We start from the raw sequence: 17,954 nt of genomic DNA, 5'->3' as shown, positions 1-17,954 counted from the left end.
TGGTTTACTTATGAACAATAAGATTGCATTGAAAGAGGAGGATATCATTTTAAGCGTTTGATCAGCCTGAGGTTTAAGGTATCTATCTGCTTTCTCTCCTTGAATTTTTCTTCTTATTTGTGGAACTCTATGGATTGGTTCAAAATAGTCTAGGTCCTTAATATAAGAGTTAATTAGAGAGTTAATATTGATTCTATATATAAGACCTATTTCATATGTTTTTTTTTTTTCAAATTAACCCTTGTGAAATATGTTAAGATAAAAATGATGTGGCAAATAATAAGTTGCTTTTAAGAGTTTGCACTCATTTTCTCTTTTAAAAAAGAAAAAGAAAAAGACTTTTCTTTACGTGAGAAAAGACATTATTCTTACTAGTTTGGTCTTATTATGTGTAGTATATTGCAATTTTATGGATGCAAACTAATGTGGAATATGCTCTTTTTAACCAAAACTTCTTTTAGATCTCAGAAATAAAAGAAAAATGGCAAAGGATTACAACGGATCGCCAAAGCATTATAATCAACTGGAAACCAAGAGAAAGCGCCTCACTTGTATCTTAGGGGTCAGTGGATTGTGCATTTTGTCTTATATAATTGGCGCAAGACAAAATACCATTGCCCCTCCTGACCAATCCCAGGCTTACTCAAAAGTGGATTGTGATGTTGGAGGGTCACCTACATTAAACACAGCAGGAAGTTCTTCTTCTGCTATTATTCCATCTTCCACTGTTTTGGACTTTGAAGCTCATCATCAAATTGAGATTAACAATTCAAGTGGGCTCCAGAATTTTCCACCATGTGAATTATCACTCAGTGAATATACTCCTTGCCAAGATCGAGACAGAGGAAGGAGATTTGACAGAAACATGTTGAAATATAGGGAAAGACACTGTCCAACGAAAGAAGAACAGCTTTTTTGTCTTATACCTGCCCCACCAAATTATAAGACACCTTTTAAGTGGCCTCAGAGTCGAGATTATGCTTGGTATGATAATATTCCACATAAGGAACTGAGCATAGAAAAGGCTATTCAGAATTGGATTCGAGTTGAAGGTGACAGATTCAGATTTCCTGGAGGAGGTACGATGTTTCCTAATGGAGCTGACGCATATATTGATGACATCAATGAACTCATTCCTCTTACCAGTGGTAATATCAGAACTGCAATTGACACCGGCTGTGGTGTAAGTTGATGCATAAGTCAAGCAAGGTTTAATTTTGGATTAAGATGCGAATTTGTCCTAGAAATTTTTGCTCATGAGCAATGTTTCCCGAAAGTGTTTTTGGGTTAAAGGTTGCCTCGAAAGTATTAAAATAGAGAAATGTTGCCCTTTGCTGTTACAACCATTAATGATCAATGTTAGTTTTTTAACAGAATGGAGCAACATTACTACATTTTGAAACTTCCAAGACGACATTGAAACAAAAAGAACTTCCCAAACAACATTGATCCTAAGCAAAAATTTTCAGAACAAATTGGTCCCTTAACTCTTTAATTTTCTTTTAGTATCCTTCGTCTGTGTGTGTCTCTATAATCTGATGCTTAAATGGGGTTTAGAGCTAAATCTATGTTGAAGGTTTAGAAAATCTCATGTTAGAAGCTCCCGTTATTTGTGATTTTTCTTATTTGCCTGTACTTTTTTACTTTAGTTTAAATGATTTCCAAGCTAAGTTTAAGTAATTTTGCTTGTTGTTTGCCAAGTTATAACAGATATGGAGTTAATGGTTTGTAGTCTATATGGTTTTAAAGGTAGCAAGTTGGGGTGCATATTTGTTAAAAAGGGATATCATTGCAATGTCTTTCGCGCCAAGAGATACACATGAAGCTCAAGTCCAATTTGCTTTAGAAAGAGGTGTTCCCGCCATGATTGGCATTATGGGTTCCCAAAGGCTTCCTTACGCAGCCAGGGCGTTTGATATGGCTCACTGTTCTCGTTGCCTCATACCTTGGAGCAAAAATGGTATAACATGCCTCCGAGATATCATTGTATGATCATAATTGCTTTTAGCATTAAGGTCTAATTTTGCCTCAAAAGTTTTTTTGTAGGAGCTGTGAGTATTTGGAAGTTTTGTTTGAATCAATATCCTCCCAAAAATATTTAAAAAAAAAATACCAATGTTGCTCTTGCATGTTAAAATTGTTAACCGTTAACATTAGTTTTTTAACGGCTAAGTCGATTTTGCTCCTTTTTTTAACATTTTCGGGATAATATTAAAGCTTCTGAATAGTTATAGCTCTTTTGCAATAACATTCGAGGTAAAATTGAGCCTTAAGCCTTGTTTTTACTGTCCAGTTGTTATCATGGACATTAAATCATTGATTATATTATATGCAGATGGTTTGTATTTAATGGAAGTGGATAGAGTTCTGAGGCCAGGTGGTTATTGGATTCTGTCTGGCCCGCCTATTCGATGGAAGAAATATTGGAGAGGATGGGAAAGAACTCAAGAAGATCTAAAGCAAGAGCAAGACGCTATTGAGAACACAGCCAAACGCCTCTGTTGGAAGAAAGTTATTGAGAAAGATGACTTGGCTATTTGGCAGAAACCGATCAACCATATGGAATGTGTGCAAAATCGAAAGGTTTATAAAACTCCGCACATTTGCAAGTCAGACAATCCGGACATGGCTTGGTATGATACTCACTTACTTTTACTGCAAAATAGTGTCTATACACACACACACACGCATATACGTCTCATCTGCCCCCATCTGTTGTCCCTTTAATTTTTCTCCACTTTCCAATTTTTTTGTAGTTTCTTTTTATCATTGAATTCTTCATAAAATGGGCAAAATTTGGATCTTATAGGCAAAACGTGACACAGTTTTGAATTTTTTTAATGATTTTTCAAAGAATTTGTGTTTAAATTAAGAAATTACGGGGTATTTTTCTTTGAAAAATCATAAAAAATTGAAAATTGCACCAGTTTTTGCCCATAAGACATAAAAAATTAGGGGACAGCATAGCGGGTAACTAACACTCCAAATCTATGCACACACTACCTTTGATCCTTAATATGAGTTGATTTTCTTAAAGTTTTATTTTTAATTATGACTATTTTTGGATAGAAACTACTTTACATGTGTAATCAGCGTGAATGTTTTAAAGAATGAATTACAAATTTAGGAGACAAAATAGATTGATATTTTATATTGAGGACCCAGAAAACTGCTTTGAATAGGTATAGAGATCTAGAAAGCTGCATTACGCCATTGCCTGAGGTTAGCAACTCTGAAGAAGTGGCTGGTGGGGCATTAGAGAAATGGCCTCAACGTGCATTTTCCCTCCCTCCTCGAATTGCTTCTGATTCCCTTCCAGGGATTAATGCTGAGAAATTTCAAGAGGATAATGATGAATGGAAGAACAGGATAACACATTACAAGCGAATCATTCCACTTTCCCAGGGAAAATACAGAAACATTATGGACATGAATGCTTATCTTGGAGGCTTTGCGGCTGCCTTGTCCAAATATCCAGTTTGGGTTATGAACATTGTGCCTTCCAATTCAAACCCAGACACTTTAGGAGCAATCTATGAACGAGGTTTCATTGGGACATACCATGATTGGTGTGAAGCTTTCTCAACCTATCCAAGAACCTATGATCTCATCCATGCCAATGGTGTATTTAGCATATATCAAGACAGGTAATCACATGAAACAACATCGGGCAACGGGCCTCTGATGCCCCCCTATTCTCTAATGCTCCGACCTTCCAAAGATTTTTCGTTTTTATAGATCATTAGATTCTATATAAAACTAGCAATATTTTGATATCTTATAGATATAAAATGGTATAGTTTTAAAATTTTTATGATTTTTTAAAGAAAAATACCCTAAATTTGGTTAGTTTTGATCTTGTTTTTTTGAAAAATTGCAAAAAATTCAAACTTCTTACCATTTTATCCCTGTAAGATATTAAAGGGCCTCTAATGCCCCATTTTCTAATGTTCCAACCTTCCCAAGATTTCTTTTTCCATGGACGAGATCATTAGACTCTACATAAAACTAACAACATTTTGATATTTTACAGGCATAAAATGGTGTGGTTTTGAAAAATCATAAGAAAATTTAAAATCACACCATTTCGTGCTTGTAAGATGTCAACATGTCGCTGATTATATATAGAATCTAATGATCTATAGATAAAACAGAAAAGCTTAGGGAGTTCACCACATTATAAGGAGCATTAGGGAATGAGGCATTATGGGGCCTTATTACCCCACATCTACTGATTCTATCCCTAATCAGGATTTATTTCTCACCAAGGCTTTTCTTCTTCTTCTTGTTTCTTTTCCACTGACGAGAATATATCAAAGTTCTGACTTTACAATTTTGTGTGGTGATGAAGGTGCGATATTACTTTGTTGCTATTGGAAATGGACAGAATTTTGAGGCCGGAAGGTACAGTTATATTTAGGGATACTGTAGAGATTCTTGTGAAGATCAAAGCTATTACTGATGGGATGAGATGGAAAAGCCACATTATGGATCACGAAAGTGGCCCTTTCAACCCAGAAAAAATCCTACTTGCAATGAAAAATTATTGGACTGGCAATGAAAAGGAGAAACAAAACTAGGATAGAAAATTGCTTTCTTTCTCTAACAATTGTTTTTCCTATACCCATACTGCAACCCTTTTTCCCGTTATTATTCTTTTTTAAAATGATATCCCTAGACCATCTTTGTACTTATAGAAGGGGGAAAATATTAGAAATAATGACTTTCAAAGAAGTACAAGAATGTTTAATTTACTTGTAATACATTTTAATTATGTTGCTTCAAGGATGAAATTAGATGTAGTTTGTTTCTTTTAATACGTTGGAGTGTTTAATGATTAGCTAGACTCTTTTATATTATGATTAACTTTTGTGTATACAAAAATAATTATGTGGTTAAGTTTTTCAAAATTGTAGTTTATGTATTTTCTATTATGGCAGACTTTTTAAATAAGTTTAGTTATCTAAACAATAGTGTGAGAATGTGTGTTACATGCTGACCCAAAAAAAAAAAAAAGAATGTGAGTGTTACATGGGGACTTAATATAGTCTAGAATAAATTAATAAATATAATTTATATTTATTTTTCTTTAAATTTTATTAATTATAATACAAAGTTTTCTTAAATTAATTATACCATATTTAATTATTTAAAGTAGGTTAAAGTATAAGTTTGTTCCTCTAAGTTTACATTAAATTTCAGTTTATTTTCTTAATTTTATAAAGTGTATTTTTAATCACTTAATCATAATATTATTATTAGTTTCATGTGAAAAAAATGTTGACTCAACAAATGTAAATAATGACCTGACAGAGAAAAATTCTTGCAACGGTCATTCACTTAATTTAAATTATTTTTGTTTTGTAAATTAAAATCTAATACAAACAGAATATTTTAATCAACTTTCTTTGCTCCTCATCAAAACTTTTTTTTCCCTAGATTTCCTTCCCAAGCTCCGCCACTCCATGGATTGTTTCACCAACGCCCTTTTTCATGGTACATGAAAAATTGAAAAATTGGATATGATCATTATTATCTACAATATTAATTGATCATATCTGGAATTTGTGGGTATGGCAATTATGGAAGGACATCATGTGAATGATAAATATGTGATTAGCAAATGGTAAATTAGAGGCGGGTCATATCATATGCACCAACATCTCTTATTATTCCCTCCCATTCTCTTCCCTCCTCATCTCTTTTTATAACCATAAGAATAATATTTGAATGGTTCAGATTTAATCTTTTACAAAATTATTATCAAAATGTTAAATTATAAATAAAAAAATACTTTTTTAATTCATAATATAAGACCTATTTAACTAATTTGATGAAATTAAGAAAGTAAGGTAAGTTAGTTAATTATAAAAAAATAGGTCATGTTTTTCCCAAAACACCAATCATCTCCCTTAATTTTTTTTTTCTTACTCCTACTTGATTATGATTCAAAGAATATTTATAAATATAATTTAGAAAAAAATTGATACATATGAGAAATAGATATTCTATTTATGACCAAAATTAACTCAAAAATTATGTCTTATATTAAAAACTGGATGAGTAATTAATTAAATTTAACTGGCTAAATTTTGATGTGAATAATTTAATACTCCTTTGATTCTTAATATAAAATCTATTTAACTAATTTGATTAGATTAAGAAAGTTAGATATATTAGTTAATTATAAGAAATGTAACATTTTTTTTTCTAAAGTACCATAATCATCTTTCTTAATATCATCCCTCCCCCTCCTACTTGATTATAGTTGAGGAAGTATCAATAGAAATAATTTAAAAAAATTAATAAATTTGATAAATAATTCTTATATGTAGGACTAAAATTAACTCAATAACTAGCACTACTAAAAAAAAATTCATTTTCATCTCTTATTTTCATTTAAAATAAAATAAAAGAAGATAATATATTCGTTTGGTTACACTAAACAAAAAAATATAGGCACAAAAAAATATAGGCTCTCATGCTCATCTGTTGGATCATAAAAGACAAGCATGAGGCCCTGTAGTGATCAGACGAGTACATGAGTGACCATTACGAGTATATGACCCGTATACTCGTCTGGCCACTGGAGAAAGGATCGGAGCAGTACTACAATAAAATAAAAAAATAAAAAATAGAGAGGAGTAGTGAAGGTTCTAACTGACTTATACGGGTATGAAGATTAAGGACGGACTGTGAACAAATCCCTTCAATATTGTAAAATATGTTATTCATAATTTTTCTAGATTTCCCCCTTTTTTTTTCAAATCCAATTTTTCAATATCGGAAAATATGAATGATGATCATATGAAATGATTGGTTGCTAGCTTGGGAGGTATGGATTATAGAGAAAAGTGGTTCGATGAAGAAGGCGAGCATATAATGAAAAAATAAATTAAAATAATTTATTCATATTATATTTTAGATATTATTTTAATTTAAATTTCCAAAACTAAAATAATTTAAATTAAATGAACGAAATTTGCAAAAATTTCTCAGCTTTGTGAAGCCTTTAATTACATAGCCACTATATAAATTTATTGAGTTAATATTTTTCAATAAACAATGATAAAATTAGAAGACTAAAAGTATACATTACAGGACTAAAAATATACATTATAAAATTAAAACAAAAAATGAAGCTTGATATAAACTTAAAAGAACCAAATGTATAATTTATCCTCTAAAGTAAAATATAGGTAAATGATTTAACGAAAATAATAATAAGGTGTAACTATTCTTTCTTTGCATGTAATAGACATTTTGGTTTAATTAATTTTTTATATCACAATATCCATAATTTTGTTACTAACTATAATAATTAATAGTCTATATTCTTAATTATTTATAAAAATTATTTTGTATTATTTAATTTTTTTTGCCAACGTATTATTTAATTATTACTAACTTTTTAATGTTAAAAAGATGAATCATATTATTTTATATACACACGAATGACTCCCCAGCCTTTTCCATTATTGATTTATTTCCTGCTTCTTAGTCCCCACCCTCAGGACGGAATTTTAACGCAATGGCAAAAAAATCTACAAAAAAAAAAAAGAAAAAGGGACGGATTTTTAACGCTACGCGGCTTTTCTTCTTACAAAAGCAACCCATTCCCGCTTTGATGTCACTCCCCGTTGGCCTTCTGCTCTTCTGTGTGCCTCTTCTCGGAAGTGTTTTTTCGATTTCCTTCTCTGCAACCATTGCCCTAATTGACCTTATTCGACGCAAGGATCTATCTTGTTCGCACGCCGTAAGTCTTTCTCTTGATTTGTTTGAATATTTTTCATGTCAGAGTTGTAGCGTATCTCCACCACACCATATTCGGATCTTCTGACTGAAATTTACTGTTGTTTCTCTCTTTGCTTGGCTGAAGTTATTTCTTCATTGTCACCACTTTCAAGTTGCAACCATCGTCACTGTGAATAAGTTGCCTAACGCTCAAAGGCACATTGCTTGTAGTAAGATGATTTGAATTATTCTATTCTTGCAAAATGTAGATATTAATTGTATTTGTCTGCCATTAAAATATTATTTTCTAATTCATTTTTGCCCCTGTACGGTTACTCATTGAAGCTTTTTCCATGCCTGTGCTGGCGAAATTCCTCATGATGCCATTTATATATCTTTTTCTTTCTCTCACTGCGACCATTGTGGCATATGTTGCAGAATGTCTTGTTGGAAATCTCGTATATAACTAATCGAAATCTTAATCTTAATGAAGTTTGTTTGCTGTGTTTTCAGTTTGGGAACATAAAGCTTCTGCTGCGTTTGGAAAATTACAAGCATGTTTGGTTCAACAAACCGTAAGCCTTGCCCCCTAATGCCTTACTTGGCTATAGCACTCAAGCTAACAAACTGCTATAGGGCATGCAAATGGACTAAACATAGAATTATCGTCTGAAAATTTATTCTAAGATGTCACTCAATTCTGTATTTTTATTTCTTGTCTACGTCAACATTAGGTGATACACTATTTTTGTGGTGGTTCTACTCTTGCTGCCCTCAGCACTGAAATTCATCATTGTTATTGCCTTTATGTTCAACCTGATTTTTCAGCATTCTGTGGTCTTATTTCTTGAAGTATTTAGGTTTTGATTTGTTTCTTCTGACCTTATGGCTATCACGCAAACAAAATCTGTTGATGCTTTTGATCATCAAAATTGAGCCAGTTCTATTTGGTCTCATAATTGATCATATTATTGCATTTTATTTTATTATGTGATACGTGGAATATTATTTCTTGAACTGATCACTTGTTGGATGTGATAGCTTTTTTTATATTGTGATTCCACATAGAGCATCTTGCTTCTTTTCTTGCCGTCTGCTTCTGCATCCCATTAATAAGGTGACATCATTTAACAGCTATTGGGCAATCATCTTCAAGTCCACTTGGCTTCCAATCAGTTTTTGGGCAGACCAATGCATCGAGTAGCGGCCCTTTTGTCCCAAAGCCATTTGGTAGTACAACACCACTTGGCTCAAAAACTAGTTCTTTGTTTGGAGGTGCTTTGACTGGCGTAGTTGGTGCATCTTCCCTCTCTTCAACGACCACCTTTGGTGGTTCTTCTTTGCCAGCCTTTGGCAGTTCAGTGCCTGCTTTTGGGTCATCTTCAACTTCAGCTTTTGGCAATTCATCTTCATCGTTTGCAGGTAGGCAAGTGCACATGACTTGTTTGTTATACTTTGTTATTAGAAGTGTATCTTTAGTGTTAATCAGATTCACTTATTTGAATCCTTGGAAAACAAGTGTACGGCGGATATGTCTAATGGTGTAGAACACTATATTTGACTGATTGCATTCTGTCTTGTTTAAAATAAGATAAAGACAGAGTGCATACGCTTACATGTATATGCTTGAAAATGCATGACTATGTTGAGGGCCTCTTTGAGTTCGATTATGTTGTCTATATCACTAGGAAGAACAAATAATGTGGCATTTTCTCTAGACTTGTTTCATCTGGTTTAAGTTTCCTTGATGCCGGTGCTTGATGTCGTTGGAAGCAAGAGTTAATAAAAAATATTGGTGATGATTTTCATATGTGCATGCTATTTCTTGTGCTCTTTAGAGAATTGGATTACAGCATCTAGGGACTACATCAAATTTTTTACCATTCCTTTTTTTGTTATGGCTTCCTTGACTTTACTTCTTATACGGACAGCCATCAGTACCCTTTGTCCTGTTTTCCCACCTCCTTTGATATTTTAATTTTGACTAATGTTCTAGAATCTGCTAAGCTTTACTTTGAACCATCTGACTTTTATATTGTTTTATGAGGTCTTGTTAGAAAAATTCAGGCTTGTCAGTATAATCTCAACGTCTTACAATTAATGCTGATGAAATTCTCCTGCTCTTTAGGGTTGTCTACCTTTGGCCAAAAACCTGCTTTTGGAGAGTTTGCAGCTTATGCTCGAATGAGTCCTTTTGGAGGTGCTGGACAACCATCACAAACGGCATTTGGGAGCAGCATATTCGATTCTTCGACAGATTTTGGTGCATCATCTCAGCCAACACTTGGCTCTACGAGCACCCCCGTCTTTGGTTCTACAAGCACTGCTGCCTTTGGTTCTACAAGCGCCCCAACATTTGGGGCAACTAGCGCCCCTGCATTTGGTTCAACCTCAAGTCCAACTTTTGGCCACACATGGAATGCGGTTGGTGTAAGCTCTCCTGCATTTGGAGCTGGTGAAGGATTTGATGCGTCAAGTACCCCTTTATTTCATTGTTCAGCTATTCCAGTATTTGGGACTTCATCCACTCCTGCATTTGGTGCTTCTAGTACTCCTTCCTTTAGTTTTGGATCCACTATTGGTAAGTCTACTTCAGCATTTGGTAGCAGTCCATTTGGGAGCACTTTTTCATCTGTTGCAGGACAAAGTTATCCATTTGGTGAGTTTAGAATTTGGAATTATGAATAATTTAATTTTGACATTTATATATATTTTAAGTCAAAAAGGGACTTTTAATTTTTTTATATCTTTTCGTATCTTATGTGTTGAATTTTTTATGCCAATTTTATGTCTTGTGCTACAATTGAAAGTCACCTATGCATTTTTTCTCATTCAGGATCTCAGACAACTTCATCAGCTTTTGGAAGCACTGGTATTGAGAACTCTGGTTCGGGGGGTCAACGGGGTGGGAGTAGAGTCATTCATTATGCACCAATGACTGAAGAAGATGGTGGTACCTCTAAATTGGAGTCCATATCAGCTATGCCTATTTACAAAGATAAAAGCCATGAGGAGCTAAGATGGGAGGAGTATCAAATTGGAGATAAAGGTGATTGCCATTATTATTCATCAATTAATAGTGTGTAATTTTTATTTTTTTTTAAGTTTTGGTGGTTTTTATGGCATAATGAACTTGATATTTCTATAATACTCAATACAAATTGAGATGGGCTACTCTGTTCTGCTCAATCTATTAGCTTGGTCTGCTTTAATTCATCTTTTGGAAGACAGAGTTCTCCATTTTGTGAGTTTAGAATCTGAAATCATGAATAATTGAATACTGACATAGATGATGTGTGTGTGTTTGTGCATTTAATTTACAAGGGGCTTTTTTTTTTTTTTCAATACCTTTTGCATCTCATGTCTTGAAACTCTGATGCCTTCTTTATGTCTTGTGTTACAATTACAAGTCACCTTTGCATATTTTCTCATTCAGGATCTCAGATGACTTCATCAGCTTTTGGAAGTACTTCGACATCTACATTTGGTGCTAACTCTCCATCACCTCTCTTTAGTTCTTCTATTGTTCTGGGTATATGCATTGGACTTACCTTGTATGCCTCGTTGTCACTAATAGGATTTTTGTGTATGAGATGCATATTGGTATTTTTCGACCTCTTTTCAACTTTTCGAGGACAGAGATCTCTATTTGGTGAGTTAAGAATTTAGATTTATGCATAATTGAATTCTGACATGATATATATTTTTAAGTTACAAAAGGCTTTTATTGTTTTTTTCATATTTTTTTGTATCTTATGTGTTGAAATCTTGATGCCTTTTTTATGTCTTGTGCTACAATGGAAAGTCACCTTTTGCATATTTACTCTTTCAGGATCTCAAACCACTTCATTAGCTTCTGGAGGTACTGGTGTTGGGCATTCTTGTTTCGGGCGTCAGAAGGGTGGGAGTAGAGTTGTTAGTTATACACCAACAGCTGAAGTAGATGTTGATACCTCTGGACGATCTGCTAAATTGGAGTCCATATCAGCCATGCCTATCTACAAAGATAAAAGCCATGAGGAGCTAAAATGGCAGGACTATCAAATTGGAGATTGTAAAGATATTGTAGGAGATATTATAAGATATGTAAATATCCTGTAATTAGTATATAGGATATGATGTGATATGATTTCATATTAATGAGCCATTAATACCTAGGCTCCTCTATTGTATATGAATACCCAATCGAAGTATCAATAAAATACACAATTTTCATTCTCTAAATTACATGGTATCAGAGCCAATTTACTAGGGTTAGAAGAAATTTTTTTTTGGCCGCCAGCGTCCGTGCACTGTTCACCAGCATCCGTGCACTGTTCACACGCTACCAGAGGTCCGTTCTCCCGCCATCTACAGTGCACACGCGCCGGTCAGGGGAGGTCACAGGGTTCCGATCGGCCAACCACCGGAGTCTCGTCGCCGTCCGAGCAGCGCGTGGCCTTCACGTGCCGTCACCCCGTCCGTGCACTGTTCACGCGCCGTCGCGTTTTGCAGTGTTTTCCGGCGTTGTCTGTCATTTTCCGGCGTCCTCTCTCGGTTTCCGGCGTCTTCTGTTGTTCCCCGACCCATCCTTGCTACTTATACTTCGTGGGTCCCATTATTTGTTGTGATTCAGAGCAATTTTTTGGCTTCCTGAGAAAGCGTTGGTGCTCTGGTTTGTGGAATTCTGATCTATTTTTTATTTTGTGGTCCCTAGTGTGATCCATTTGACTGATTAGTGTTGTTGTGATCATTATTATCCTAATGGGTGATAACAAATCTGTTGTTCCTGAGGTGGTTCCAGTAGTCACTAAGATTACTGAACACAAACTAACTTGGAAAAATTACCTGGATTGGAGTAAGACTATTCGTATTTATTTTCGGAGTATTGAGAAGGAAGATCACTTGACTGACAATCCTCCTGATGAAAAGGATGCCTCTCGCAAGTCATGGTTAAGAGATGATGCACGACTTCTGTTACAACTTCGTAACTCTATTGACAGTGAGATCATGCCTTCTATTACTCATTGTGAATTTGTTAAAGAGCTAATGGATTATTTGGCCCTCTTATACTCAGGAAAGAACAACATCTCTCGTATTTACGAGGTCTGCAGATCGTTCTATCGGTCCGAGATGCCCGTTGACCGTTCCCTCACAAACTTCTTTATGGACTTTAAAAGCACCTATGAAGAGCTCAATGTTCTTATGCCTATTTCTGATGACAGGAAAGTTAATGTGTCTCACCGCGAGCAGATGGCCACCATGAGTTTTCTGACTGCACTGCCATCTCAATATGCGGCTGCTCGATCACAAATTTTGTCGGGAGCTGACATCCCCTCTCTTGAAGAAGCTTTCTCTCGTGTACTGAGAACTGAACAAAACCCTTCCTCAGCTCCCATTCCACCTACTAGTGCATTACTCAGTCGAGGCCAGAATGACAATCGAGGGCTCCCTAGTCGAAGTGGTCCGAAACCAGGAGGTGGTAATCAGGAGCCCAAGGAAGTAATATGTTATTACTGCAAGGAACCGGGACATACTAAACGCACATGTCGTAAGCTGCAAAACAAACAACAACGACAGAGCTCTGCCCATGTGGCTACAACAACCAGTGACATGGTTACTATCTCAGCTGCCGAGTATGCTCAATTGAAATCTGCAAATCCCCCCGTGAGCACTGCTAGTGCAACAGGTAATGAGGCTACTGCCCTTGTCTCTTCTTCCAACAAATGGATCATAGACTCTGGTGCTACTGACCACATGACAGGTAACCGTCATCTCTTCTCTAGCTATACTTCTTATGCCAACCCTTCTGCTATCACCATTGCGGATGGTTCCCACTCTCGTGTCCTTGGATCTGGATCTGTTAAACCTACTCCTTCTATTCATTTAAAATCTGTACTCAATGTCCCAAATCTGGCTTTTAACCTTTTGTCCCCTAGCAAGCTTACTCGCCAATTAAATTGTTGGGTCTCACTTTTTCCTGACCATTGCTTGATACAGGATCTTTTGACGAAGAAGATTATTGGTAGGGGCTACGAATCTGGCGGGCATTACTTCCTTGATGATCAGGGGTCTCGTGCGGTGGCTTGTACTGGTGGTGTCACTCCATTTGAAGCACATTGTCGTTTGGGTCATTTATCTTTATCCTCTTTAAAAAAGGTTTATCCTCAGTTTCAGCATTTGTCGTCTTTAGATTGTGAGTCGTGTCAGTTTGCTAAACATCATCGTCTACCGTTAGTGTCTAGAGTCAATAAACGGGCTTCGTCCCCTTTTGAGTTAGTGCACTCCGATATTTGGGGTCCGTGTCCAGTTGAGTCCAAAGGTGGTTTTAAATATTTTGTCACATTTGTTGATGATTATTCCCGTACCACTTGGCTATATTTAATGAAAAATCGTTCTGAGCTTTTCTCTCACTTTTGTACTTTTGTTGCCGAAATTAAAACTCAATTCAATACGCTTGTCCACACCTTGCGCAGTGATAATGCTAAAGAATATTTTTCTGAATCCTTTCGCTCTTTTATGCTTCAACATGGCATTCTTCATCAATCTTCCTGTGTGGACACACCGGCTCAAAATGGTGTGGCCGAAAGAAAAAATCGCCACTTATTAGAAGTGGCCCGTGCACTTTTATTTCAAATGCAGGTTCCAAAACCATTCTGGGCAGATGCAGTCTCCACAGCTTGTTTTCTTATTAATCGCATGCCCTCCTCTGTCCTTGATGGTAACATTCCCTACACTACTCTCTTTCCTTCCAAAGCTTTGTTCCCTATTGATCCTAAGATCTTTGGCTGTGTTTGTTTTGTTCGAGATGTGCGTCCCACGGTCTCTAAATTGGACCCCAAGTCTCTTAAATGTGTCTTTCTTGGCTACTCTCGAGTTCAAAAGGGTTATCGATGTTTTTCTCCTACTTTGAATCGTTATTTGGTTTCAGCCGATGTCACTTTTCAGGAATCTGTTGCCTACTTTGCACCTAATGCTTCCGCTGCACCTTCTCCACCGGCGGAGGAGGATACCTTTCTGGTATATTCTGTTAGTCCAAGTTTACCACCAGCACCAGCTCCCGTACTGGCACCTGGTCAACCATCTTTGTCTTGGGTCTACACCAGACGTTTGAAGGAAACTACTCCTACTGTTGCGCCACATTCTGCTCCACCATTATCTGCTTCGTCATCTGATCCTGCAGCAAGCATCATGCACCCTGAGCCTGACCCTGCCCCAGGTCTAGATGCCGATCCCTCAATTGACTCTGAGACACCTCCTGTTCCAGATCCAGATCCCTCTCTTAATTTGCCCATTGCCCTTCGCAAAGGTAAACGTACTTGTGCCCATCCTATTTCTTCTTTTGTTTCATATAACCACCTCCCTTCTGTTTCTCGTGCCTTTGTTGCCTCTTTAGATACTATTTCAGTACCTAAGTCCCTTCATGAAGCCTTGTCCCACCCGGGTTGGCGTACTGCTATGGAAGAAGAGATGGCGGCTCTTCATTGTGCTGGCACATGGACCTTAGTAGATTTACCAGCAGGAAAGAAAGCTATTGGGTGTAAGTGGGTGTTGACCCCTAAAGTTAAGGCGGATGGTACACTTGAACGCCTCAAGGCTCGCCTTGTCGCAAAAGGCTATGCTCAAAAGTATGGTATTGACTACTCTGAGACTTTTTCTCCCGTGGCCAAGCTCTCTTCAGTTCGTCTGTTTATCTCCATGGCCGCTACCTATAGTTGGGATCTCCATCAATTAGATATCAAAAATGCATTCTTGAACGGTGATCTCCTTGAAGAAGTGTATATGGAGCAACCACCAGGTTTTGTTGCTCAGGGGGAGTGTGGGAAGGTGTGTCGCCTTAAGAAATCACTCTATGGCTTAAAACAAAGTCCTCGGGCATGGTTTGACAGATTTAGTACTGTTGTGAAAAACTTTGGCCTGCACCAGAGTAAGTGTGATCATTCTGTGTTCTATCAGCAAACAAGTGCTGGCATGATTCTACTGGTTGTGTATGTCGATGACATTGTGATTACAGGAAACAATGCCTCGGGGATCTCATCTCTCAAGTCGTTCCTTAACTCACATTTCCAAACGAAGGATCTGGGTTCATTGAAGTATTTTTGGGAATTGAAGTCATGAGGAGCAAGAAAGGCATCTTATTGACTCAGAGAAAGTATGTTCTTGATCTGTTGAAAGAAACTGGGAAACTAGGGGCTGCCCCGACCAGCTTCCCTATGGTCTATAATCCTCTGCTTGATGCTGATGGTAGCATACCATGTGAAAATCCTGATGAGGCTGCTAAGAGCAAGCCATTTGAAAATCCAGAGAGGTATAGGAGACTGATTGGGAAGTTGAATTACCTTACAGTGACCCGTCCTGATATCACCTATCCAGTAAGTGTCCTTAGCCAATTTATGGTTGCGCCAACTGTCCGACAATGGGAAGCCTTAGAGCATGTGTTACACTACTTGAAGGGATCCCCGGGTCGTGGGATATTGTACAAGAATCATGGTCACACAGACATTGAGTGCTTTTGTGATGCTGATCATGGTGGGTCGAAAGCCACGAGACGATCGACTACAGGATACTGTGTTTTTGTAGGAGGCAACTTGGTGTCCTGGAAAAGCAAGAAACAGAATGTGGTGTCACGATCGAGTGCAGAAGCGGAATACAGAGCCATGGCGCAATCTGTATGTGAGATAGTTTGGATACACCAGCTACTAAAAGAGGTTGGTCTTAAAACCTCGTTACCAGCAAAGCTGTGGTGTGATAATAAAGCAGCCCTACACATAGCTTCGAACTCGGTCTTTCATGAACGAACGAAACATATTGAGATTGACTGTCATTTTATTCGAGACAAGCTCAAGGAAAACTTCATCTCTACAGGACATGTCAGATCCAGCGACCAGTTGGGTGATCTTCTCACCAAAGCTCTCAATGGGGTTCGAGTTGAATATCTTTGTAACAAGTTGGGCATGATTGACATCTATGCTCCAACTTGAGGGGGAGTGTAAAGATATTGTAGGAGATATTATAAGATATGTAAATATCCTGTAATTAGTATATAGGATATGATGTGATATGATTTCATATTAATGAGCCATTAATACCTAGGCTCCTCTATTGTATATAAATACCCAATCGAAGTATCAATAAAATACACAATTTTCATTCTCTAAATTACAGAGATAAAGGTGATTGTCATTGTTAATTAATTGTTTATAAGTTTTAATTTTGCTGCTTTTCATTGCACTAATGAACTTGATTATTTTATGATATTCTATACAAATTTAGGTGGGCCACTAAGTTTTGCTCAGTCCACTGGCTTGGTTGGCTTTAATTCAACCACCCCCCAGATAAACACATTTGCTCCTTCTCCAGCTTTTGGTCAATGGGCTGCTAATGCTTTCTCTACTTTAACCCCTTCTAATCCATTGGCAATAATGACTTCAGCTTTTACCACTGGCTTTGGGACTTCATCTACTCCTGCCTTCAGTTAATCAGCCTTTGGTACTTCGACGTCAGCAGCACCACCTCCTATTTTTAGATCATCAACATCTATATTTTGAGCAAACTCTCCATCACCTCAGTTTGGTTCTTCTCTTGCTCTAAGTTTAGGCATCGGACTTGACTTGTATGCCTCGTTGTAACTAGTAGGATTTTTTTTTTTTTTTAATGAGGTGTATATGTCTATTTTCAGACCGTTGGGTATTTTGATATGATTATTGTATTTGGAACTTGAATTATTTCTCCTTTTGAATTATACTGCAACTGGGACAGTTCTGTTACTTGGATGGACGTCATTGGAATTCTTTCATGTGGTTGGAGCGACGTTGTTGGCTTTCTGTTAATACAATTATGTTTTGATTCAAAAGCTCTTGTGTTGTGATGGCTTATCGGACGTTGATTCTAGTGGGCTTGTGCGTAGGGTAATACATCCTCGTGTGATAATTGTGCCCTAAGTCCCATTGTATTTGTTAATGTTAGTGTTTAAGCATGACCAGTTTGTTATGAGGAATGTGTTTACAGGCATGGTAACGTGTCATCTACAGGTTTTATTCTTTTTTTTTTTTTTACCGTGGCTAACCTTTTTGAAACAATAATTTATTGGGAAAATCCCAAAAAAAGTCCTTGGAATATGGGAAATGCCAGATTGGGTCCTTAAATTTCAAAAATGACAGAATGGGTCATTGACCCAATCTGTCATTTGTGAAATTCAGACGAATTGACAATTTTGCCCTCATTTATTCATTCACTATAAT

At 36.6% G+C, this 17,954-nt stretch overlaps 2 protein-coding genes across 2 annotated transcripts; both read left to right on the top strand.

The window, feature by feature from the left end:
* The first annotated feature begins 481 nt into the window (after window positions 1-481).
* LOC114760780 (probable methyltransferase PMT18) lies at window positions 482-4,580 on the top strand. Its single transcript, XM_028950063.1, has 5 exons — window positions 482-1,183; window positions 1,750-1,960; window positions 2,336-2,633; window positions 3,183-3,647; window positions 4,352-4,580. The coding sequence occupies exons 1-5, from the start codon at window positions 482-484 to the stop codon at window positions 4,578-4,580; spliced, it is 1,905 nt and encodes a 634-aa protein (XP_028805896.1).
* Window positions 4,581-7,653: 3,073 nt separating this feature from the next.
* On the top strand, window positions 7,654-12,370 carry LOC114760788 (nuclear pore complex protein NUP98A-like). The gene is made up of 9 exons (XM_028950072.1): window positions 7,654-7,756; window positions 8,248-8,309; window positions 8,869-9,156; window positions 9,863-10,393; window positions 10,571-10,783; window positions 11,171-11,221; window positions 11,312-11,386; window positions 11,567-11,820; window positions 12,017-12,370. The coding sequence occupies exons 2-9, from the start codon at window positions 8,291-8,293 to the stop codon at window positions 12,368-12,370; spliced, it is 1,785 nt and encodes a 594-aa protein (XP_028805905.1). The 5' UTR covers window positions 7,654-7,756; window positions 8,248-8,290.
* Window positions 12,371-17,954: the final 5,584 nt, after the last annotated feature.

This window comes from Neltuma alba, unplaced genomic scaffold, assembly GCF_004799145.2.
Source record: "Neltuma alba isolate B1F8T4 unplaced genomic scaffold, ASM479914v2 tig00011022_pilon, whole genome shotgun sequence".
Classification (NCBI taxonomy): domain Eukaryota; kingdom Viridiplantae; phylum Streptophyta; class Magnoliopsida; order Fabales; family Fabaceae; genus Neltuma; species Neltuma alba.
This window is presented reverse-complemented; position numbering and strand designations above follow the sequence as displayed.